We start from the raw sequence: 23,104 nt of genomic DNA, 5'->3' as shown, positions 1-23,104 counted from the left end.
GTTTGGAGTCTGAGCAGTTCTGGTAGCCCCATTGCAGAAAGGGTGTCGAGGCTTTGGAGAGGCTGCAGAAGGGGTTGACCAGGATGCTGCCTGGGTTAGAGGGCAGGTGTTGTCACGAAAGGCTGGATAAACTTGGGTTGTTTTCTCTGGAGTGACAGAGGCTGAGAGGAGATCTGATAGAGGTTTATAAGATTACGAGAGGCAGAGACAAGAGTCTGTTTCTCAGGTGGAAATATCAGATACTAACACAGCTGTGCAAAGATAGGGGAAAGTTGAAATGGGATGTGTGGGGCAAGTTTTTCTTTCCACACAGTGGTGGGTGCCCGGGGTGGTGGTGGAGGCGGATAGAACAAGATGAAGTGGTATTTAGACCTTAGGCACGTGAACAGGCAGGGAATGGAGAGATATCGACCATGTACAGGCAGATGGGATTAGTTTAGATTGGTATCTCGGTCAGGACGGGCGAGATGGGCCAAAGGGCTGTACTGATCTGCATTTCCACACTCGTTTCACCAGGACCGGACCCAAACCCACGACCTTTCCTACCGAAGGCAACAAGTGCAGGGCAACGCCACCGCCTGCAGGTTCCCCTTCCACTCAATCACCACCCAGTCTTGGAGCCACATCTCCGTCCCGTCACCGTCACTGGGTCCAAACCCTGGAGCCCACTGCCCAACACCACCATGGGAGCAACCTCAGCAGCTCAGGAAGATGGACCAACCCTACCCTCCTAATGCACAGAACAGTACAGGCCCTTCAGCCCACGATACTGTGCTGGCCCTTTAACCCACTTCCATGTCAATATCTCAGAAGGAAACCCAGGACCAATTCGCCCTTCGGCTGTCCCACGCTGTTGTGGTTGATTTATAGCATCTAATTAACCTATATCGTTGGGATAGAACATAGAACAGTACAGGACTCTCAGCCCACAATATTGTGCCAGCCCTTTAACCTACTCCAGGATCAATCTAACCCTTCCCATAAGACCATAAGACATAGGAGCAGAATTAGACCATTCAGCCCATCGAATCTATGACCAATGAAGCCAACACATCAAACGCCTTCTTAACCATCCGACCAACTTGTGTGGTAAGTTTGAGGGACCTATGGATGTGGACCCCAAAGGCTCTTTGTTCTTCCACACCGTTAACTTCCACACTTGGGGAATATATATCTTGTTCTTCCACACTTGGGGAATATATATCTTGTTCTTCCACACTTGGGGAATATATCTCTGTCCCTTCGGCATCAGTGAGATTCCATCCCCAACAGCACCCTATCAGTTTGAGGGTTTCCTGAGGGGCAGTTAGGGATGTGCGATAAATGCTGGCCCTGTCAGCGATGCAAACGTCCCAGAAATAAAGAGGGAGAGAGACAGGGGAAGCAGGACAGAGCACAGGAGGAGGGGACTACAGGACCTGCTGCTGTCACTCCCCCAGCGTCCCTGAGAGTTTGGAACCTGTGTTAGCCCAGCCTCCCTCCCTTTCACGGCCGACAGCGTATGGTAACGCATGGGTTAGCGTTGTGCTCTAGAGCGCCAGCGGCCCGGGTTCAACTCCTGTCGCTGTGTGTATGCTCTCCCCACCACTGCGTGGGTTTCCTCTGGGTGCTCGGGTTTCCTCCTGCAGTCCAAAGGTGTACGGGTTAATTGGTCACGTGGGTGTAATTGGGAGGTGTAGGCTTGTTGGGCCAGAAGGGCCTGTTACCGTGTTGCACCTCTTCGTAAAAGGAATAAGAACGATCACCCCAGGAGCGGGGGCCCGGGACCTAACAAGGAGTCGACCCCGGTTGTTGGTACCAATCGGCAAGGGGAAACGGGGTCTCCACCGAATGAGAGGGGCCACTCAGCATACCTGACTCCATTCCTGCCCACAGTTCTCCCACGCCGCTCTCTAACAGGAAGATCCGACTGTTCCGGAATCGTCGCAGCTGCTCCCGAGCTGGAAAAATAAATCTCGGATCACAAAGTACCAGGAACTGGGTCCAACAGAGAGATAAATAAACTACTCCACACTGTCTCTACACGGGGATGGGACAGGATCGCTCCACACTGTCCCTGCACTGGGATGGGACAGGACTCCCCCCCCCACACTGTCCCTGCACTGGGATAGGACAGGATTCCCCCACACTGTCCCTACACCGGGATGGGACAGGATTCTTCCCCCCCGCCCCCACACTGTCCCTACACTGGGGTGGGACAGGACTCCCCCCCCCCATACTGTCCCTGCACTGGGATAGGACAGGATTCCCCCACACTGTCCCTACACTGGGATGGGGCAGGATCTCTCCACACTGTCTCTGCACTGGGATGGGACAGGACTCTCTCCCCCCCCACACACTGTCCCTGCACTGGGATGGGACAGGATCCCTCTACACTGTCTCTACACTGGGATGGGACAGGACTCCCCCCCCCCCACTGTCTCTACACTGGGACGGGGCAGGATCCCTCCACACTGTCCCTACACTGGGATGGGGCAGGATCCCTCCACACTGTCCCTGCACTGGGATGGGACAGGACTCCCCCCGCACCACACTGTCCCTGCACTGGGATAGGACAGGACTCCCCCCACACACACACTGTCCCTGCACTGGGATGGGACAGGACTCCTCCCCCCACACTGTCTGTACACTGGGATGGGTCAGGAATCCCCCCACACTGTCCCTTCACGGGGATGGGACAAGGCTCCCCCCCACACTGTCCCTGCACTAGGATGGGACAGGACTCTTCCCCACCCCCCCACACTGTCCCTGCACTGGGATGGGACAGGATCCCTCCACACTGTCCCTGCACTCAGATGGGACAGGACTCTCCTCACACTGTCTCTACACTGGGATGGGTCAGAAATCCCCCCACACTGTCCCTGCACTGGGATGGGTCAGAAATCCCCCCACACTGTCCCTGCACTGAGATGGGAGAGGATCCCCCCACACTGTCCCTGCACAGGGATGGGTCAGAAATCCCCCCACACTGTCCCTGCACTGGGATGGGAGAGGATCCCCCCACACTGTCCCTGCACAGGGATGGGTCAGAAATCCCCCCACACTGTCCCTGCACAGGGATGGACTGTGTGCAGCTTGGGGAACAGACCTTGCCTGAAGCTGGAGTTGAGGCTGGGCTCTGGCGTCCGTGGGCTGGCACTCAGGTTTGTCAGCTGGTTGGGCCGCAGTCTCCGGCAGTAGATGGAGGCGGCCTCGGGCTCCAACACCAGCAGCAGCCGCTCTGGGTGGTCGGGGGATGTGAGGTCGGCCTGTAACCAGGTGGTTGAGGGGGTGGGGAGGGAGAGGACAGGAGGGAGGGGGAGGGTGGATGAGGAGGGGCAGTGTGCAGACGGAGAGAGTTAGAGGGGAGAGGGTAAGGGTAGGTGGGTGAGGGGGAGAGGGGAGAGGGTTAAAGGGGAAAGGGGAGGTGGGCGGGGGTGAGAGGAGGTAGAGTGAGGGCAGTAGGAGTGGAGGAGGGAGGGGGGAAGGAGAATGGAGGGGAGGGAGAGATGCATGACGAGACAGACAGTTGGAGGGGAGGGGGAGATACAGGTGGATGGAGGAAGAGAAGAGTGGGAAGAGGGAAAGGTGAGCATGGGTAGGAAGGGAGGAGGGAGAGGCAGTGACGGGGGGTGATGGGGAGAGGGGGAGATGATGGAGGGAGGGAAAGAGAAGCGGAACATAGGGGAGTGAGAAGGAGGTAGGAAGGAGAAGGAAGGTTTTCATGAGGGGAGTGAGGAGGAAGTGGGAGGATAGGAGGGAGAGAGGGTGAGCGAGGAGACACATTGAATTAGGCCACAACATTGCCATTGCTGCCTGTTCATTTTCTGAATGTGTGACGAATACCAGGACAGCTTCCACCTCAAGCTCACAGATGGCCATTCAGCCCATCTAGTCTTGGAGCAATCCTATACCCTGTTCCCATCCACCCGTCTCACATCCTATCCCGCTCCTACACACGAGGGATAATTTACAGTGGCCGAGGCTGGAATGTGAGAGGAAACCAGACCACACTGAGAAGCACCCCCTGGTCATGGGGTGAGTGTGCAAACTCCACACAGGGAGCGCCGGAGAATCTCTGTGGATTGAGAAGTCCAACAGTACAGCACAGGAACAGGCCCTCAGTGATCACAATATTACTTTCAACCGAGGAACAGCTTTTTCCCCAGCACCATCACATTTCTTCAACAGACAATGGCCAAAGAACTACTTCACTATTTTCATTCTTTTCTGCTTTATTTGCTCTATTTACTTAATTTAATTATATATATATTTCTTATTTATAGTTTTTGTTATGTATTGCATTGTACTGCTGCGGCAAAACAACAAATTTCACCACAGATGCCGGTGATATTAAACTTGATTTTGATTCTGATATCAGCCTGTACATTTTACATATCCCTCAGTTCCCTGCATCTGTCCAACAGACTTTTAAACGTTGGCATGCGGTCTGCCTCCACCAGCGTTCCAGGCTCCCGCCACTCTCTGTGTAAAAAACTTGCCCCTCACACCTCCTTTGAAATTACCCCCCCTCACCTTAAATGCATGCCCTCTGGTATTAAACATTTCAACCCTGGGAATAAAAACCCATTTACCCTATCTATGCCTCTCATAATCTTACATAAAAGTTGCTGGTGAGTGCAGCAGGCCAGGCAGCATCTCTAGGAAGAGGTACAGTCGACGTTTCAGGCCGAGACCCTTCGTTAGTCCTGACGAAGGGTCTCGGCCTGAAACGTCGACTGCACCTCTTCCTACAGATGCTGCCTGGCCTGCTGCGTTCACCAGCAACTTTCATGTGTGTTGCTTGAATTTCCAGCATCTGCAGAATTCCTGTTGTTTGCTCTCATAATCTTACTGCTTTTGCAATTTGGTTGTTTGACTACTTATGTATAGTTTTATATATAATTTATCGTTTATCCTTTTTCCTGAAAATGCCTGCAAAAGGTGAGAGTCGAGGCTGTACATAGTAACATGTATGTACTCGATAACTTTACACTGAACTTCCAACATCTATCACGTCCCCCCTCAACCTCCACCGCAGTAGGAATCCGTCCTCTCCCATCCCCCTCCCTCAGGTTGATAGGGTGATTAAGAAGGTGTTTTGGAGTGTTGGCCTTCATTAGTGAGGGATTGAGTTCAAAAGCCATGAGGCACAGTAATGTTGTAGCTCTAGAAAAAGCTGGTTAGACCGCACTTGGAGTATAGCGTTCAGTTCTGGTCGCCTCACTATAGGAAGGATGAGGAAACTTTGGAGAGGGTGCAGAGGAGATTTACCAGGATGCTGCCTGGATTATGAGGAAAGGTGGAGCAAGCGAGGGCTTTTCTCTTTGGAGCGAAGGAGGATGAGAGGTGACTGGATAGAGGTGTACAAGATGATAAGAGGCGTAGATTGAGTGGACAGTCAGAGACATAGTCCCAGGGCGGAAGTGGATAATACAAGGGGCCATAATTTTTGTGTGTTTGGAGGAAAGTATAGGAGGGATGTCAGAGGTAGTTTCTTTACACAGTGAGTGTTGGGTGTGTGGAATGTGCTGTCAGGGGTGGTGGTAGAGGCAGATACATTAGGGATATTTAAAAAAACTCTTAGATAGGCACATGGATGATCGAAAAATGGAGGGTTATGTGTGAGGGAAGTGTTAGGTTGATCTCAGAGTAGGTTAGAGGGTTGGCAGAACATTGTGGGCTGTAGAGCCTGTACTGTGTTGCTGTCCCAGTTAGCGATGCCTCACGGTGCCCATGTCACGGGGTGAGGCTGGGTCCCAGTCACCGATGGGCCTGCTCACCAAGTAGGCAGCTTCCCTCATGAACTGTCTGGCCGGCTGCTTCCAGATGGCCGGTACAGTGACCACCCAGCGGACTTCTCCTTCCTCCGGCTCCCGGCACAAGTGCTCAGACAGCTCCTGCAATGGACAGACACCAGGCATATCAGCAGAGCCACAGGCTGTGGCCTCAGACACAACACCGGACCACAGACACCCCTCTAAGCCCCCACATTCGACCAAAGCCACCCCTCTCCCTCAACCCACCCAACCCTGGACCACAGACACCACCCCCTTCCCCAAACTTCCCACCTTGACCACAGCCTCCCCTCTCCCTCACCCCCAAATCACCCTGGATCACAGATACCCTTCCAAAACCCCACCCTTGACCACAGATATCCCTCTCCCTCACCCCCACCCCACCCTGGATTACAGTCACCCCTCTCCCACATCCTGGACCACAGACTCCCCTCTCCCCCACCCTGGATTACAGACACCCCTCTCCCTCACCCCCAGATCACTCTGGATCACAGATACCCCTCCAAACCACCACACCCAACCACAGACATCCCTTTCCCTCACCCCTCCCCAACCCTGGACCGCAGACTCCCCCCTCCCACACCCTGGACCGCAGACTCCCCCCTACCCAACCCTGGACTGCAGACTCCCCCCTCCCACACCCTGGATCACAGACTCTCCTCTCCCCGACCCTCGATCACAGACTCCCTTCTCCCACACCCTGGACCACAAACTCTCCTCTCCCACACCCTGGACTACAGACTCCCCCCTCCCACACCCTGGATCACAGACTCTCCTCTCCCCGACCCTCGATCACAGACTCCCTTCTCCCACACCCTGGACCACAGACTCTCCTCTCCCACACCCTGGATTACAGACACCCCTCTCCCTCACCCCCAGATCACTCTGGATCACAGATACCCCTCCAAACCACCACACTCAACCACAGACATCCCTTTCCCTCACCCCTACCCAACCCTGGACCGCAGACTCCCCCCTCCCACACCCTGGATCACAGACTCTCCTCTCCCCGACCCTCGATCACAGACTCCCCCCTCCCACACCCTGGATCACAGACTCTCCTCTCCCCGACCCTCGATCACAGACTCCCTTCTCCCACACCCTGGACCACAAACTCTCCTCTCCCACACCCTGGACTACAGACTCCCCCCTCCCACACCCTGGACCACAAACTCTCCTCTCCCACACCCTGGACTACAGACTCCCCCCTCCCACACCCTGGACCACAAACTCTCCTCTCCCACACCCTGGACTACAGACTCCCTTCTCCCACACCCTGGACCACAGACTCTCCTCTCCCACACCCTGGACCACAGACTCCCCCCTCCCACACCCTGGATCACAGACTCCCTTCTCCCACACCCTGGATCACAGACTCTCCTCTCCCACACTCCCTTACCATGGATCACATCCTCCCATTGATGTATTTACTCAAACTTCTCATAAATATTGTAATTGACTCCACATCCACCACTTCCACTGGCAGCTTGTTCCACACTCTCACCACGCTCTGAGTGAAGAAATTCCTCCTCGTTCCCCTTAAATATTTCACCTTTCACCCTTGACCCATGATCTCTCGCTTAGTCACAACCTCAGTGGGTAAAGCCTGCTTGCATTTAGCTATCTATTCCCCTCAGAATTTTGTGTACCTCAATCAGATCTCCCCTCGATCTTATCCACTCGAGGGAATTAAAACCTCTCCTCGTAACTCAGGTCCTCAAGTCCCGACAACATCCTTGTAAATTTTCTCTGATTTATGAAGGCCAATCTGCCAAAAGCTTTCTTTACGACCCTATCTACCTGTGACGCTATTTTCAAGGAATTATGGACCAGTATTCCCAGATCCCTCTATTCTACCACAATCCTCAGTGTCCTATTGCTCATCAAGACCCACTCTGGTTTGTCCTCTCAAAGTGTCCCCCCTTACACTTGGCAGCATGAAATTTATGAGGAGGAATTTCTTTAATCAGAGGGTAGTGGATCTGTGGAACTCATGGCCACAGGCGGCTGTGGAGGCCAAGCCATTTGGTATATTTAAATAGGTTGATAGGTTCTTGATTTGTCAGGGCTTCAAAGGTTATGGGGAGAGAGGAGAATGGGGTTGAACTGGATAATGATCAGTCACGATGGAATGTTGGAGCAGACTCAATGGCCAGACCGTTCCTACAGCATGTCTTGTGGTCTTAAACTCCATCTACTCCAGATCTCACTGCAAGCTTTGATAACCTTCCTTGCTGTCCACCACACCCACGGTCTCGGTGTTTCCCTCACATTTGCAGACCCAGGTTTCTTGCTCCAGCACTGTCCCATGTCCTGCACTATGTTTACTCCCCCCACCCCCACAAACACTGCTCAGGAGCAGGAGCAGTGAGACGACCCTCCCCAGGGTGGGATATCGTCCCCCCGACCCTAAAGAATGTCTGACCTTTGGAGAATACCTCTCACCACTTCCCTTTCGTTCTGGCTTCTGCACTCTTTCTTTTCGGCCTCAACCCTGGGGAAAAGAATGTGTTCACTTGCCCTACCAATGCCCCTCATGGTTTCAATACCTCAGTAAGGTTACCCCTCTTCTACGCTCCAAAGAAAAAAGTCCCAACCACTCCCTGGAACTCGAGTCCTGGCAATGTTCTGGTAAATGTTTATCGCCCTCTTTCCACGCCCAGCTTAACCACACTTTACCAAAACCGGACAGAACACTCAAAAATGCAAGAGATTCTGCAGATGCTGGAATTCCTGAGTAACACACACAAAATGCTGGAGGAACTCAGCAGCTCAGGCAGCAGCTATGGAGGGGAATAACCAGTCGGCATTTCAAGCCAAGTCTTGATCTTGGCCCAATACATCAACTGTTCATCTCCCTCCTGACCTGCTGAGCTCCTCCAGCGGGTGCCTTACCTTCAGGGCCCGAGTCCGGAAAAATCTCAGTGCGTGAGCAAACACGTGTAGAGCTTTCATCGTCTTGCCGTTTACAGCCTCCAGCTCTGTCTCCAAGGTAAGGTCCTGAGACACCGAACACAATCAGCACCATGGGTTACTGAAAACCTTGCCAGTCCTGTCCCATCACACACTCCCGAGGTCATACACAGAGTGAAGCTCCCTTCACACACCCCCGAGGTCACACGCAGAGTGAAGCTCCCTCCACACTGTCCCATCACACACTCCCGGGGTCAGACACAGAGTGAAGCTCCCTCTACACTGTCCCTTCACACACTCCCGGGGTCAGACACAGAGTGAAACACCCTCTACACTGTCCCATCACACACCCCCAGGGTCAGACACAGAGTGAAGCTCCCTCTACACTGTCCCATCACACACTCCTGGGGCCAGACACAGAGTGAAACATTCTCCACACCGTCCCATCACACACTCCCAGGGTCAGACACAGAGTGAAGCTCGCTCCACACTGTCCCATTACACACTTCCAGAGTGAGACACAGATGAAGCTCCCTCTACAATGTCCCATTACCCACTGCCGGGGTCAGACACAGAGTGAAGCTCCCTCCACAATGTCCCACTATACCCTCCTGGGGTCAGATATAGAATGAAGCTTCCTCTACACTGTTCTGTCACACACTGCCAGGGTCAGACACAGAGTGAAGCTCCCACCACACCGTCCCATCACACACTGCCGAGGTCAGACACAGAGTGAAGCTCCCGCTACACTGTCCCGTTACACCCTCCTGGGGTCAGACATAGAGTGAAAATCCCTCCACACTGTCCCTCCCTCCCATTGACCAGTGCTGTCTGGTGTGAGGTCAATGAACCTGTGGGGGGGGGGAGTGGTGCAGGGACTTTGACGGGTTCTTCCACTTACCGATGAGGTGTGGATCTTCATCTTGAACTTATCGAAGTAAAGCCACTCCGAGGCCTCCCCGGGGTCCAGGCTGTGGTAGAAATCCCGGGCAGTGTAACCCACGCTGTGGAAACTGCCCTCAGGGGTGAGCAGCAGGCAGGTCGGGCTCTTCTGGTTAGCCACCCCTGGGTCGCCACCTTCCCATCGCCTAGTGACAAGACATCAATCAATATCCTAGGGACTGGGGTTCCTTCCACTCTGTCCATCACCTTTCTCCCTGCTGACCCAATGGACCCCGAGCCACCTCAGAGAAAGGAGCTTTCAACTGCGAGGAGGGGGTGAAGGCAGTTTACCCCTCGAGTCCATTCTCCCTGAGAGTAATATCTGGAACGCAAGGCCAGAGGAGGAGGTGGAATCAGACAGAATTACCCTGATTAAAAGCACTTAGACTGACATTAAAACCAGTGAGGGATATGGTCCTTATCTGGCCAAGTGGAATTAATAGGTGATGATTTATTGGAAATAGTTTCTTTGGTCAAGAAAGCTCAGCAGTATTTCCACTTTCTGAGGAGACTGAGGTGAGTGAGGATACCCCCTCTCCCCAGCTTCCATTCTAACCAATTTTTGCAGGAGCACTATTGAATGTGTCCTGGCCAGCTGCACCACCGACAGATAGGGGAACTGCCAGGCATCTGACCCCAAGTCCCGACAATGGATTGTGAGGACTGCTGAGAGCGTCATCGTGAGAAAGGTACAGGAGGCTTAGGTCCTACAGCACCAGATTCAGGAACAGTTATTACCCCTTAACCATCAGGCTCTTGAACCAGAGGGGATAACTTCACTCACCCCGTCAATGAACTATTTCCACATCTATGGACTCGCTTTCAAGGACTCTTTATCTCATGTTCTTGATATTTATTTCAGATTTACTATTTTTTTTCTTTTATACTTGCACAGTTTGATGTCTTTTGCACATTGGTTATTTGTCCACCCTTTGGGGTATTGTCTTTCATTGGTTCTACTGTGTTTCTTGATCATCGTGTAAGCCCGCAAGAAAATGAATCTCAGGGTTGCATATGGTGACATATATATATTTTAATAAGAATAAGTTTACTTTGAACTTTACCTTCTGGTTAGGTAAGAAAAGGATCTTGGCAATTGTAGGGATGACTGACAGCAGACTGAAAAGCTTGAGCATGTAGATATTAAGAAAGAGGATGTGCTGGAGCTTTTGGAAAGCATCAAGTTGGATAAGTCACGGGGACTGGAGGGAATCTACCCCAGGCTACTGTGGGAGGTGAGGGAGAAAATTGCTGAGCCTCTGGCAATGATCTTTACATCATCAATGGGGATGGGAGAGGTTCCAGAGGACTGAATGATTGCGGATATTGTTCCTTTATTCAAAAAAGGGAATAGAGATAGCCCGGGAAATTATAGACCAGTGAGTCTTACTTCAGTGGTTGGTAAGTTGATGGAAAAGATCCTGAGAAGCAGGACTTATGAACATTTGGAGAGGTATAATATGATTAGGAATAGTCAGCATGGCTTTGTCAAAGGCAGGTCGTGCTTTATGAGCCTGATTGAATTTTTTGAGGATGTGACTAAACACATTGATGAAGGTAGAGCCATAGATGCAGTAGATATGGATTTCAGCAAGGCACTTGACAAGGTACTCCATCCAAGGCTTATTGAGAAAGTAAGGAGGCATGGGGTCCAAGGGGACATTGCTTTGTGGATCCAGACCTGGCTTGTCCACAGAAAGCAAAGAGTGGTTGTAGATGGGTCATATTCTGCATGGAGGTTGATGACCAGCGGAGTGCCTCAGGTATCTGTTCTGGGACCCCTACTCTTTGTGCTTTTTAAAAATGACCTGGATGAGGAAATGGAGGGATGGGTTAGTAAATTTGCTGATGACATAAAGGTTGGGGGTGTTGTGGATAGTGTGGAGGGCTGTCAGAGGTTACAATGGGACATTGATAGGATGCAAAACTGGGCTGAGAAGTGGCAGATGGAGTTCAACCCAGATAAGTGTGAGGAGGTTCATTTTGGTAGGTCAAATATGATGACAGAATATAGTATTAATGGTAAGACTCTTGGCAGTGTGGAGGTTCAGAGGGATCTTGGGGTCCGAGTCCAAAGGACACTCAAATCTACTATGCAGGTTGACTCTGTGGTTAAGAAGGCATATGGTGCATTGGCCTTCATCAATCATGGAATTGAGTTTGGAAGCCGAGAGGTAATGGTGCAGCTATATAGAACCCTGGTCAAACCACTTGGAGTACTGTGCTCAGTTCTGGTCACCTCACTACAGGAAAGATGTGAAAACGATAGAAAGGGTGCAGAGGAGATTTACAAGGATGTTGCCCGTATTGGGGAGCATGCCTTAAGAGAATAGGTTGAGTGAACTCGGCCTTTTCTCCTTGGAGCGACAGGAGAATGAGAGGTGACCTGATAGAGATGTATAAGATGATGAGAGGCATTGATCGTGTGGATAGTCAGAGGCTTTTCTCCAGGGCTGAAATAGCTAACATGAAAGGGCACAGTTTTAAAGTGCTTGGAAGTAGGTACAGAGAAATGTCAGGGGTAAGTTTTTACACAGAGAGTGGTGAGTGCGTGGAATGGGCTGCCGGCGATGGTGGTGGAAGTGGATACAATAGGGTCTTTTAGGAGACTCCTGGACAGGTACACGGAGCTTAGAAAAATAGAGGGCTATTGGCAACCCTCGGTAATTTCTAAAGTAAGTACATGTTCGGCACAGCATTGTGTCTTGTGCTGGAGATTTTCTATGTTCTATGTTCTCTCTATGATTAGTTGCTTATTTCTTTAACACTGTTATAAAAGGGGGTAACTGGAGTTTGTACAGACATCAGTATTAAATATTCAAAGTGGTTCTGCTGATTGAGATGTGCAGTCATTGGAAACACATAATTCAGTAGATTGACCTGACTATATTCCAAGTGCTGAAGAATGTTGAGTAGGAGTGCAGGGGAGGTTCACCAGGGTGCTGCCTGGATTAGAGGGCAGCTGTTGTAACGAGAGATTGGACAAACTTGGGTTATTTTCTCTGGAGTGACGAAGACTGAGGGGAGATATGATAGAGTTTATCAGATTATGAGAGGCAGAGATAGACAGACGGTAACTTTTTTCCGGGGTTGAAATGTCTAATACCAGAGGGCATGCATTATGGTGGTGGTGGGGGGGGGGATAATTTCAAAGGAGATGTTTCTGTGCTGTACTCTATGACTCTATAAGAGTGTGATTCTCTTTATTCCCCTAGAATATTTCTTCTGGAGGTTTTCTGTGTGAATAAAGATTTATATTTGTGGATGCTATAGAGAGAGTGCAGAGAAGATATTCAAGGATGTTGCCTGGATTGGGGAGCATGCCTTATGAGAATAGGCTGAATGAACTCGGCCTTTTCTCCTTGGAGCGACGGAGGTTGAGAGGTGACCTGAAAGAGGTGTATAAGATGATGAGAGGCACTGATCGTGTGGAGTCAGAGGCTTTTCCCCAGGGCTGAAATGACCAACATGAGGGGGCACAGTTTTAAGGTGCTTGGAAATAGGTACAAGGGGGATGTCAGAGGTAAGTTTTCCACACAGAGAGAGGTCGATGCATGGAATGCACTGCTAGTGATGGTGGTAGAAGCAGATACAAAAGAGTCTTTTAAGAGCCTCTTAGATAGGTACATAGAGCTTAGAAAAATAGAGGGCTATGCTGTAGGGAAATTCTAGGCGGTTTCTAGAATAGGTTACATGGTTGGCACAACATAGTGGGCTGGAGGGCCTGTAATGTGCTGTAGATTTCTATGTTCTATGTTTCTCATCTATGTGGCTCAATTTTAATGATAAAGATTAAAGAAAAAATAGCTTTACTTGTCGCATGTTCATTGAAGCACAATGTGTCTTTTGTGTTCAAGCAAATCCGTGAGGATGTGCTGGGGGCGGCTGTCGGGTGTTGCCATAGTTCAGGTATCAACTCTGCTTACTAACGCCTTTGAGATGTGGGAGGAAACCGGGGCACCCAGAAGAAACCCATTTGGACACGGGAAGATCGTCAAACCCCATACCGACAGCAGTGGAATTGACCCTGGTTCTGCCGAGCGCTAGTTACCGCATCGCTCCTTGTGGCTTCGCCAGTCACAGCAAGCCTCACCCTGTCCGCGGAGGAGGTTGAGGAGAGACGGGTCGGTGTGGGAGTGGGGAATGGGAACTACAATGGCTGGATGCCAGCGGTGGGGGGATCACGGACTAGGCAAAGATTGGGCCCCTCACCGAGGGGCCGAGTGGGGTCACTGACACACTCTGTCTCCGTGCTTGACTTCCCTCGCTGGAGCACCTCTCCCCAACGCTCCGCACCCGGCATGTATCTCCTGAGCCCCCTCCCTGTCACCACTCCCCCCCCCTCGCCCGCACTCCCTCTTCCACATACCTCATCATGTGAATGGCTCCTGGCTCCCGGACCAGGCAGTACGCGTACCCGCTGGCGGTGGTCCCGAAATCAATCGCGACCACCGCGAGGAAAGACTGAGAGGGCGGGGCGTCCCGACGGGGGGAGCACTGAGAAGGAAATGGAGACGTGGTCAGGCCAAACGCGCTCAGACCTGAGACGGTGGGGGTGGGGGGAGGAAGGGAAGTACATGAAGACCGGGTGAGGGGAGATAGTGCGCGGAGACGAGGTGTTTAGAGTGCATGAAGATCAGGAGAGTGCACGGAGTTGTGTATGTGGGGGGGGGGGCTTGCTGGGAGGTAATGGGGTCAGTGGGATGTTTGGGGTGTCCAGTGAGGGGTAGCACCTCTGGGTGAAGGGGCTTGTCGTGTCCATTCCAGGGCGGATCACTCATCTTTGGTGCCCACTGGACACTCAGCTCTCACCTCTGGCTCTGACTAGCTATTTGCCTGTGTCGCACGCCGTTCCACCACTTCGACAGGCGGGGCTAAACCAGGTGATTGTAGCCGGCGGCCGCATACCCAGCGAGATAGGGGCAAGCCTATCCCAGCGTGTGACTGGGCAGATGAGATCAACAGTGAGATCCACGGGCAAAAGGGTCGTACTGTACTGCGACGCTTCGTGGAGAGCGAAGGGCTCGGCAAGGCATAGAAGACATCACGGCCGTCCACTGCAACCAGGGAAGATCCCAGTCTGTGACACTTGTTCCTACCACCGGACCCAGACTTCTGACGTGGAGAGAGTGAAACTGCCCCAGAGCAACGGCTTTTCCACTTTAAGAACTCTCCCGCACAGGTTTCCTGTTTTTGTTGGATACCGAGGACAACGAAGAATGGGTCAGCACCGCAGTGGGGAGTGTGACTCACTCACCAGAGTGTGGAACAGGGTGGCAGGGCTGTGAATCTGTGGAATTCATTGCCACCCATGGCTGTGGAGGCCAGGTCGTTGAGTATACCTGAAGCGGAGGATGGGTTCTTGATTCGTCAGGGCGTCAAAGGGTACAGGGAGAAGGCAGTAAAATGGGGTTGAGAAGGATAATAAATCAGCCCTGATGGAATGGCGGAGCAGACTCGATGGGCTGAATGGCCTAATTCTGCCCCTATGTCTTATAGTGTGTGTAGGTGGGGAGGGGAGAAGGCATGGGAAGGCAAGTGCTCCGCCTGACGGTAAGGGATGTGTGTGTGTGTGTGTGTGGGGGGGGGGGGGAATGTGAATATGGAGTGAGGAGAGTGAGGGGATTTAGGGGAGTGGAGTGATCCACCCACCAGCGAGACTCTGGGTGTGTGTGTTGGGCGGGGGTGGTGGTGTGGTGGCTAGGTCTGGCTAAGTTGACGAGTGGGCAGTGTGTGTAGGTGGGAGAGGTGTATGGGTAGTGGTGTGTGTGTGCGTGGGTGTGGGGTTGTGATCCACCTACCGGTGAGACTCTGGGTGTGAGGGGGGCAATCGCACAGGTCTCCGGCTGTAGTGCAGATCCATTCCCCGGGCTTCTGTTCGCCGGATTCTCCTCTCTGGGGTCTGCGGAGCAGAAAGAGACGTCAGGCTCGCACTCGGGATACACGGGGATCGAGGACCCGCGTCTCCGCAATCCGCGCCCTACTCAGGAGGCTGTTCAGCCCCTTTGGTCTATCCGAGGGGACCCATGGTGTGTGTCGCGGGGGTGGGAACTGGAACCCAGACTGACATCTCTGTAAACCCGTCGGATGCTGATAATGAATCGGGTTTAATATCACTGACATTATGACGTGAATTTGTTGTTTTGCAGCAACATTTAAAAAAGTATACCAGTACAATAAGGAATATCGAAAAACAAACATTGTTGGGCAAAAGACAGCAAAACAGTGACGTAGTCTTCATGAATTCAAAACCACAGCGTGGAACCGGGTGAAGCCCTCGACAGGTCTCAGTCCCAAAGCTGGATGCTGTCTTTGTGCAGTTATCACTGACAAATGTTGTCCAATTTGTTTTTCTCTGTAGGGGCTGTACAGTGTAATACAATATAAATTAGGATAAAAAATAAAATAAAATAGTGCAAAAGAGGAACTGTGAGGAAGTGTTCGTGAGTTCAAGGACTGTTTATAAATCTGATGGCCGAGCGGAAGAAGCTGTTCCCGTGCCTCCTCTCTGATGGTAGTATTTTTATTATTATTTATTGGGATACAGCATGGAATCAGCCCTTCAAGCCGCATCGCCCAGTAATCTCCCAATTTAACGCTAGCCTAACCACGGGACAATTTACAATGATCAACTGGTAGGTCTTTGGACTGTGGGAGGAAACTGGAGCACCCGGAGGAAACCCACACGATCACGGGGAGAAAGTACAAACTGCTTACAGTCAGCAACAGGAATTGAACCTGGATCGCTGGTACTGTAAATCGCTGTGCTACCCACTACACTACTGTGCTGACCCATTCAGTGTTGAGTTGTTAAACGTGGCAGAAGACACACAGTAAACGAGAGGACCCTGGGGAGTGTTGCAGACCAGAGACACCTAGATGCACAGATAAATGGTTCCCTGAAACTGGCAACACAAATAGACAGGGCAGTGAAAAAGGCTTTTTAAGATTCAAAATTGTTTAAAGTAACACACACACGCAAAACACTGGAAATGAATAGACAGCTGACGTTTCGGGCCGAGACCCTTCATCAGGACTGGAAATGAAGAGGGAAGATGCCAGAATAAAAAGGTCGGGTAGGGGAGAGGAAGGAGGATAGAGAGGTGAAACCAGTGGGGTAGGATGGAGAAGAAGGAATCTGATAGGAGAGGAGAGTGGACCATGGGACAAAGGGAAGGAGGTGGGTTCTCAATGGGATGTGATTGGCAGGTGAGGAGAAGAGGTAAGAGACCAGAGTGAGGAATAGAAGAAGAGGGGAAAAATTACCAGAAGGAGAAATTGATGATTATGTCATCAGGTTGGAGACCACCCAGATGGAGTATGAGGTGTTGCTCCTCCACTCTGACAGTGGCCTCATGATGGCAAAAGAGGAGGCCATGGACATGTTGGAACAGGAATGGGGATAGGAATTAACATGTTTGGCCACTGGGAGTTTCCGCTTTTGGTGGATGGAGCAGAGGTGTTCAACAAAGGGTCTTACAACTTAATGTCAGGTCTCACTAATATAGAGGCTGCACTGGGACCACTAGATACAATAGACAACCCTGACAGATTTACAGAAGTGTTTAATGTCTATTAGACCATAAGACCATAAGACATAGGAGCAGAATTAGGCCATTCAGCCCATCGAGTCTGCTCCACCATTCCAACATGACTGATCCTGGATCCCACTCAACCCCATACTCCTGTCTTCTCACCATGTCCTTTGATGCCCTGGCCGATCAGGAAATGATCAACTTCCGTCTTAAATATACCCATGGGCTTGGCCTCCACTGCAGTCTGTGGCAGAGCATTCCATAGATTTACTATTCTCTGGCCAAATAAAAATTCCTCCTTACTTCTGTTCTAACAGGTTGCCCTTCAATTTTGAGGCTGTACCCTCCAGTTTTGGATACTCCCACCATAGGAAACATCCTCTCCACATCCACACTATCGAGTCCTTTCAACATTCAGTAGGTTTCAATGAGGTCCCCCACATTCTTCTAAATTCCAGTGAGTACAGGCTCAAAACTGCCAAACATTCCTCACATGGAATTCCTGGAATCATCCTCATTAACCTCCTCTGGACTCTCTCCAATGACGATGCATCCTTTCGGAGATACGGGGCCCAAAACTGTTGGCAATACTCCAAGTGCGGCCTGACTAGTGTCTTATAAAGGCTCAGCATTATCTCATTGTTTTTATGTTTTATTTCCCTTTGAAATAAATGCTAACATTGCATTTGCCTTCTTTACCACAGATTCAACCTGTAAATTAATCTTCTGGGAGTCTTGCATTCTCCCCATTTAGATAATAGTCTGCACTATTGTTTCTTTTACCAAAATGTATTATCATATATTTCCCAACACTGTATTCCATCTGACACCTTTTTGCTCCTTCTTCCAATCTGTCCCAGTCCTGCTGCAATCGCATTGCTTCCTCAGCACTACCTAACCCTCCACCTATCTTTGTATCATCTGCAATATTTGCCACAAAGCCATCAATTCCATTATCCAAATTATTGACAAATGATGTGAAAATACTGACCCCTCAGGAACACCACTAGTCTCTGTCAGCCAACCAGAAAAGACCCCTTTTATTCCCACTCACTGCCTCCTATCTGTCAACCATTCCTCTATCCATGCCAGTATCTTTTCTGTAATGCCATAGGACTTTCCTGTTAACAGCCTCATGTGTGGCACCTTATCAAAAGCCCTCTGAAAATCCAAGTAAATGACACCCACTGCCTTTCCTTTGTACATCCTATGTATTAACTTCCTCATAGAACTCTAACAGATTTGCCTCTCCCTTTACAGAAACCATGCTGACTTTGACTTATTTTATCATTAGTCTCCAAGTACCCCGATACCTCATCATTAATAATAGACTCCAACACTTTCCCAACCATGAAGTTAGGCTAAATGGCCTATAATTTCCTTTCTTTTGCCTTCCTCTTTAAGGAGTAGAGTGACATTTGCAATCTTCCAGTCCTCCGAAACCATGCCAGAATCAAGTGATTCTTGAAAGCTCATGACCAATGCATCTGTTACCACTTCAGCAACCTCTCTCAGGACTCTGGGATGTAGTCCATCAGGTCCAGGTGAATTATTCACTTTAAGACCTTTGAGTTTACCTAGCACTTTTTCCTTTGTAATAGCAATGGCACTCACTCCTGCTCCCTGACACTCATGGACCTTTGGCACACTGCTAGTGTTTTCCACAGTGAAGACTGATGCAACGGGGACCAATATCCTGGCAGGGAGATTAGCGGGGGCTACTGAGGTGACTTTAAACTAGAATGGATGGGGGGAGGGGTGGGAATCAAATTAAAGAGACAAGGCGTGAGGAGGTTAGTTCACAACAGGGGGATGGGAACCAGTGCAGAGAGACAGAGGGGTGTAAAGTGAGGGTAGAAGCAAAAAGTACTAAGGAGAAAAGTAAAAGTGGCAGGCCGACAAATCCAGGGCAAGCATTAAAAAGGGCCACTTTTCAACATAATTGTATAAGGGCTAAGAGAGTTGTAAAAGAGCGCCTGAAGGCTTTGTGTGTCAATGCAAGGAGCATTCGTAATAAGGTGGATGAATTGAAAGTGCAGATTGTTATTAATGATTATGATATAGATGGGATCACAGAGACATGGCTCCAGGGTGACCAAGGATGGGAGCTCAATGTTCAGGGATATTCAATATTCAGGAGGGATAGACATGAAGGAAGGGGAGGTGGGGTGGCGTTGCTGGTTAAAGAAGAGATTAACGCAATAGAAAGGAAGGACATAAGCCGGGAAGATGTGGAATCGATATGGGTAGAACTGCGTAACACTAAGGGGCAGAAGACGCTGGTGGGAGTCGTGTACAGGCCACCTAACAGTAGTAGTGAGGTCGGAGATGGTATTAAGCAGGAAATTAGAAATGTGTGCAATAAAGGAACAGCAGTTATAATGGGTGACTTCAATCTACATGTAGATTGGGTGAACCAAATTGGTAAAGGTGCTGAGGAAGAGGATTTCTTGGAATGTATGCGGGATGGTTTTTTGAACCAACATGTCGAGGAACCAACTAGAGAGCAGGCTATTCTGGACTGGGTTTTGAGCAATGAGGAAGGGTTAATTAGCAATCTTGTCGTGAGAGGCCCCTTGGGTAAGAGTGACCATAATATGGTGGAATTCTTCATTAAGATGGAGAGTGACATAGTTAATTCAGAAACAAAGGTTCTGAACTTAAAGAGGGGTAACTTTGAAGGTATGAGACGTGAATTAGCTGAGATAGACTGGCAAATGACACTTAAAGGATTGACGGTGGATATGCAATGGCAAGCATTTAAAGGTTGCATGGATGAACTACAACAATTGTTCATCCCAGTTTGGCAAAAGAGTAAATCAAGGAAGGTAGTGCACCCGTGGCTGACAAGAGAAATTAGGGATAGTATCAATTCCAAAGAAGAAGCATATAAATTAGCCAGAGAAAGTGGCTCACCTGAGGACTGGGAGAAATTCAGAGTTCAGCAGAGGAGGACAAAGGGCTTAATTAGGAAGGGGAAAAAAGATTATGAGAGGAAACTGGCAGGGAACATAAAAACTGACTGTAAAAGCTTTTATAGATATGTAAAAAGGAAAAGACTGGTAAAGACAAATGTAGGTCCCCTACAGACAGAAACAGGTGAATTGATTATGGGGAGCAAGGACATGGCAGACCAATTGAATAATTACTTTGGTTCTGTCTTCACTAAGGAGGACATAAATAATCTTCCAGAAATAGTAGGGGACAGAGGGTCCAGTGAGATGGAGGAACTGAGCGAAATACATGTTAGTAGGGAAGTGGTGTTAGGTAAATTGAAGGGATTGAAGGCAGATAAATCCCCAGGGCCAGATGGTCTGCATCCTAGAGAGCTTAAGGAAGTAGCCCAAGAAATAGTGGATGCATTAGTGATAATTTTTCAAAACTTGTTAGATTCTGGACTAGTTCCTGAGGATTGGAGGGTGGCTAATGTAACCCCACTTTTTAAAAAAGGAGGGAGAGAGAAACCGGGGAATTATAGACCGGTTAGCCTAACGTCGGTGGTGGGGAAACTGCTGGAGTCAGTTATCAAAGATGTGATAACAGCACATTTGGAAAGCGGTGAAATCATCGGACAAAGTCAGCATGGATTTGTGAAAGGAAAATCATGTCTGACGAATCTCATAGAATTTTTTGAGGATGTAACTAGTAGAGTGGATAGGGGAGAACCAGTGGATGTGGTATATTTGGATTTTCAAAAGGCTTTTGACAAGGTCCCACACAGGAGATTAGTGTGCCAGCTGAAAGCACACGGTATTGGGGGTAAGGTATTGATGTGGATGGAGAATTGGTTAGCAGACAGGAAGCAAAGAGTGGGAATAAACGGGACGTTTTCAGAATGGCAGGCGGTGACTAGTGGGGTACCGCAAGGCTCAGTGCTGGGACCCCAGTTGTTTACAATATATATTAATGACTTGGATGAGGGAATTAAATGCAGCACCTCCAAGTTTGCGGATGACACGAAGCTGGGTGGCAGTGTTAACTGTGAGGAGGATGCTAAGAGGATGCAGAGTGACTTGGATAGGTTGAGTGAGTGGGCAAATTCATGGCAGATGCAATTTCATGTGGATAAATGTGAAGTTATCCACTTTGGTGGCAAAAATAGGAAAACAGATTATTATCTGAATGGTGGCCGATTAGGAAAAGGGGAGGTGCAACGAGACCTGGGTGTCATTATACACCAGTCATTGAAAGTGGGCATGCAGGTACAGCAGGCGGTGAAAAGGGCGAATGGTATGCTGGCATTTATAGCGAGAGGATTCGAGTACAGGAGCAGGGAGGTACTACTGCAGTTGTACAAGGCCTTGGTGAGACCACACCTGGAGTATTGTGTGCAGTTTTGGTCCCCTAATCTGAGGAAAGACATCCTTGCCATAGAGGGAGTACAAAGAAGGTTCACCAGATTGATTCCTGGGATGGCAGGACTTTCATATGAAGAAAGAATGGATGAACTGGGCTTGTACTCGGAATTTAGAAGATTGAGGGGGGATCTGATTGAAACGTATAAAATTCTAAAGGGATTGGACAGGCTAGATGCAGGAAGATTGTTCCCGATGTTGGGGAAGTCCAGATCAAGGGGTCACAGTTTGAGGATAAAGGGGAAGCCTTTTAGGACCGAGATTAGGAAAAACTTCTTCACTCAGAGAGTGGTGAATCTGTGGAATTCTCTGCCATGGGAAGCAGTTGAGCCCAGTTCATTGGCTATATTTAAGAGGGAGTTAGATATGGCCCTTGTGGCAATGGGGTTCAGGGGGTATGGAGGGAAGGCTGGGTCGGGGTTCTGAGTTGGATGATCAGCCATGATCATAATAAATGGCGGTGCAGGTTCGAAGGGCCGAATGGCCTACTCCTGCACCTATTTTCTATGTTTCTATGTTTCTATGTACCCATTAAGTTCATCTGCCATTTCTTTGTCCCCCATTACTACCTCACCAGCATCATTTTCCACTGGTCCAATATCAACTGTTACCTCCCTTTTATTCTTTATATAACTGGAAAAAAACACTTTTGGTATCTTGCTTTATATTATTGGCTAGATTGCCCTCATATTTCATCTTTTCCCTTCTTACAGCTTTTTTTAGTTGCTTTTTGTTGGATTTTAAAAGCTTCCCAATCACCCAACTTCCCACTCACTTTTGCTACCTTATTTACCTTTTCCTTGGCTTTTATGCAGTCCTTAACTCCCTTTGTCAGCCACGGTTGCCCTAACCCTACCATTTGAGAACTTCTTCCTCTGTGGGACATATCTATCCTGCGACTTGTGAACTATTCCCAGAAATTTCAGCCATCTCTGCTCTGCTCTCATCCCCACCAGTATGTCATTATGTGTACGTTGTGTAGGGTGTGTTCTGGGACCGTGACAGGTACTGCAAGATGTGCACTCCCAGGAGTTTGAAACTGCTCAAAGTTTGAAACTCCACTTCCTCTCTGTAGGCTGTCTCATCGCTATTGTGTCATCGGCGAACTTGATGATGTGATTTGGCCATGCAGACACGTGTGAGCAGAGTGTACAGCAACGGGCTCGGTACACAGTCCTGGGGTCACTCGTGTTGAGAATGGTGCGGAGGGAGGAGCGGTCATGCATCCTGACTATTTGAGGCCTGTTGGTTAGGAAGTGCAACACCCTGTTGCAGCACAGGGGTGTGTTTAGACCGAGGAGTAGGAGTTTGTCCATCAAGGTCTGTGGGACAATAGCATTGAATGCCGAAGTGATATCCAGAAACAGCAGCCTGACGTAAGTGTTCTTGTTTTCTCATTGTGTCGGGGCCAAGTGCATGACTGATGCTATGCTGCATGCTGGTCTTCATCATAGAACCATAGAACACTACAGCACAGAAAACAGGCCATTCAGCCCTTCTAGTCTGTGCCGAAACTTTATTCCGCTAGTCCCATTGACCTGCACCCAGTCCATAACCCTCCAGACCTCTCCCATTCATGAAT

General features: G+C 49.7%; 1 protein-coding gene across 2 annotated transcripts in view; it reads right to left on the bottom strand.

The window, feature by feature from the left end:
* LOC140196892 (heat shock 70 kDa protein 12B-like) overlaps window positions 1-23,104 on the bottom strand; it is a 49,856-nt gene that overhangs the window by 17,696 nt on the left and 9,056 nt on the right. Inside the window, exons 3-9 of one of the 2 annotated variants that reach the window (XM_072256799.1) lie at window positions 15,434-15,534; window positions 14,002-14,129; window positions 9,592-9,778; window positions 8,673-8,777; window positions 5,763-5,879; window positions 3,089-3,248; window positions 1,854-1,940 (exon numbers count right to left, since the gene is read on the bottom strand). In XM_072256799.1, coding sequence (XP_072112900.1) covers window positions 1,854-1,940; window positions 3,089-3,248; window positions 5,763-5,879; window positions 8,673-8,777; window positions 9,592-9,778; window positions 14,002-14,129; window positions 15,434-15,534 — 885 coding nt within the window. The remainder of the gene's footprint in view (window positions 1-1,853; window positions 1,941-3,088; window positions 3,249-5,762; window positions 5,880-8,672; window positions 8,778-9,591; window positions 9,779-14,001; window positions 14,130-15,433; window positions 15,535-23,104) is intronic. The other variant, XM_072256800.1, reaches the window with a different exon arrangement.

The sequence above is a fragment of the Mobula birostris genome, chromosome 4 (genome assembly GCF_030028105.1).
Source record: "Mobula birostris isolate sMobBir1 chromosome 4, sMobBir1.hap1, whole genome shotgun sequence".
NCBI lineage: Eukaryota > Metazoa > Chordata > Chondrichthyes > Myliobatiformes > Myliobatidae > Mobula > Mobula birostris.
This window is presented reverse-complemented; position numbering and strand designations above follow the sequence as displayed.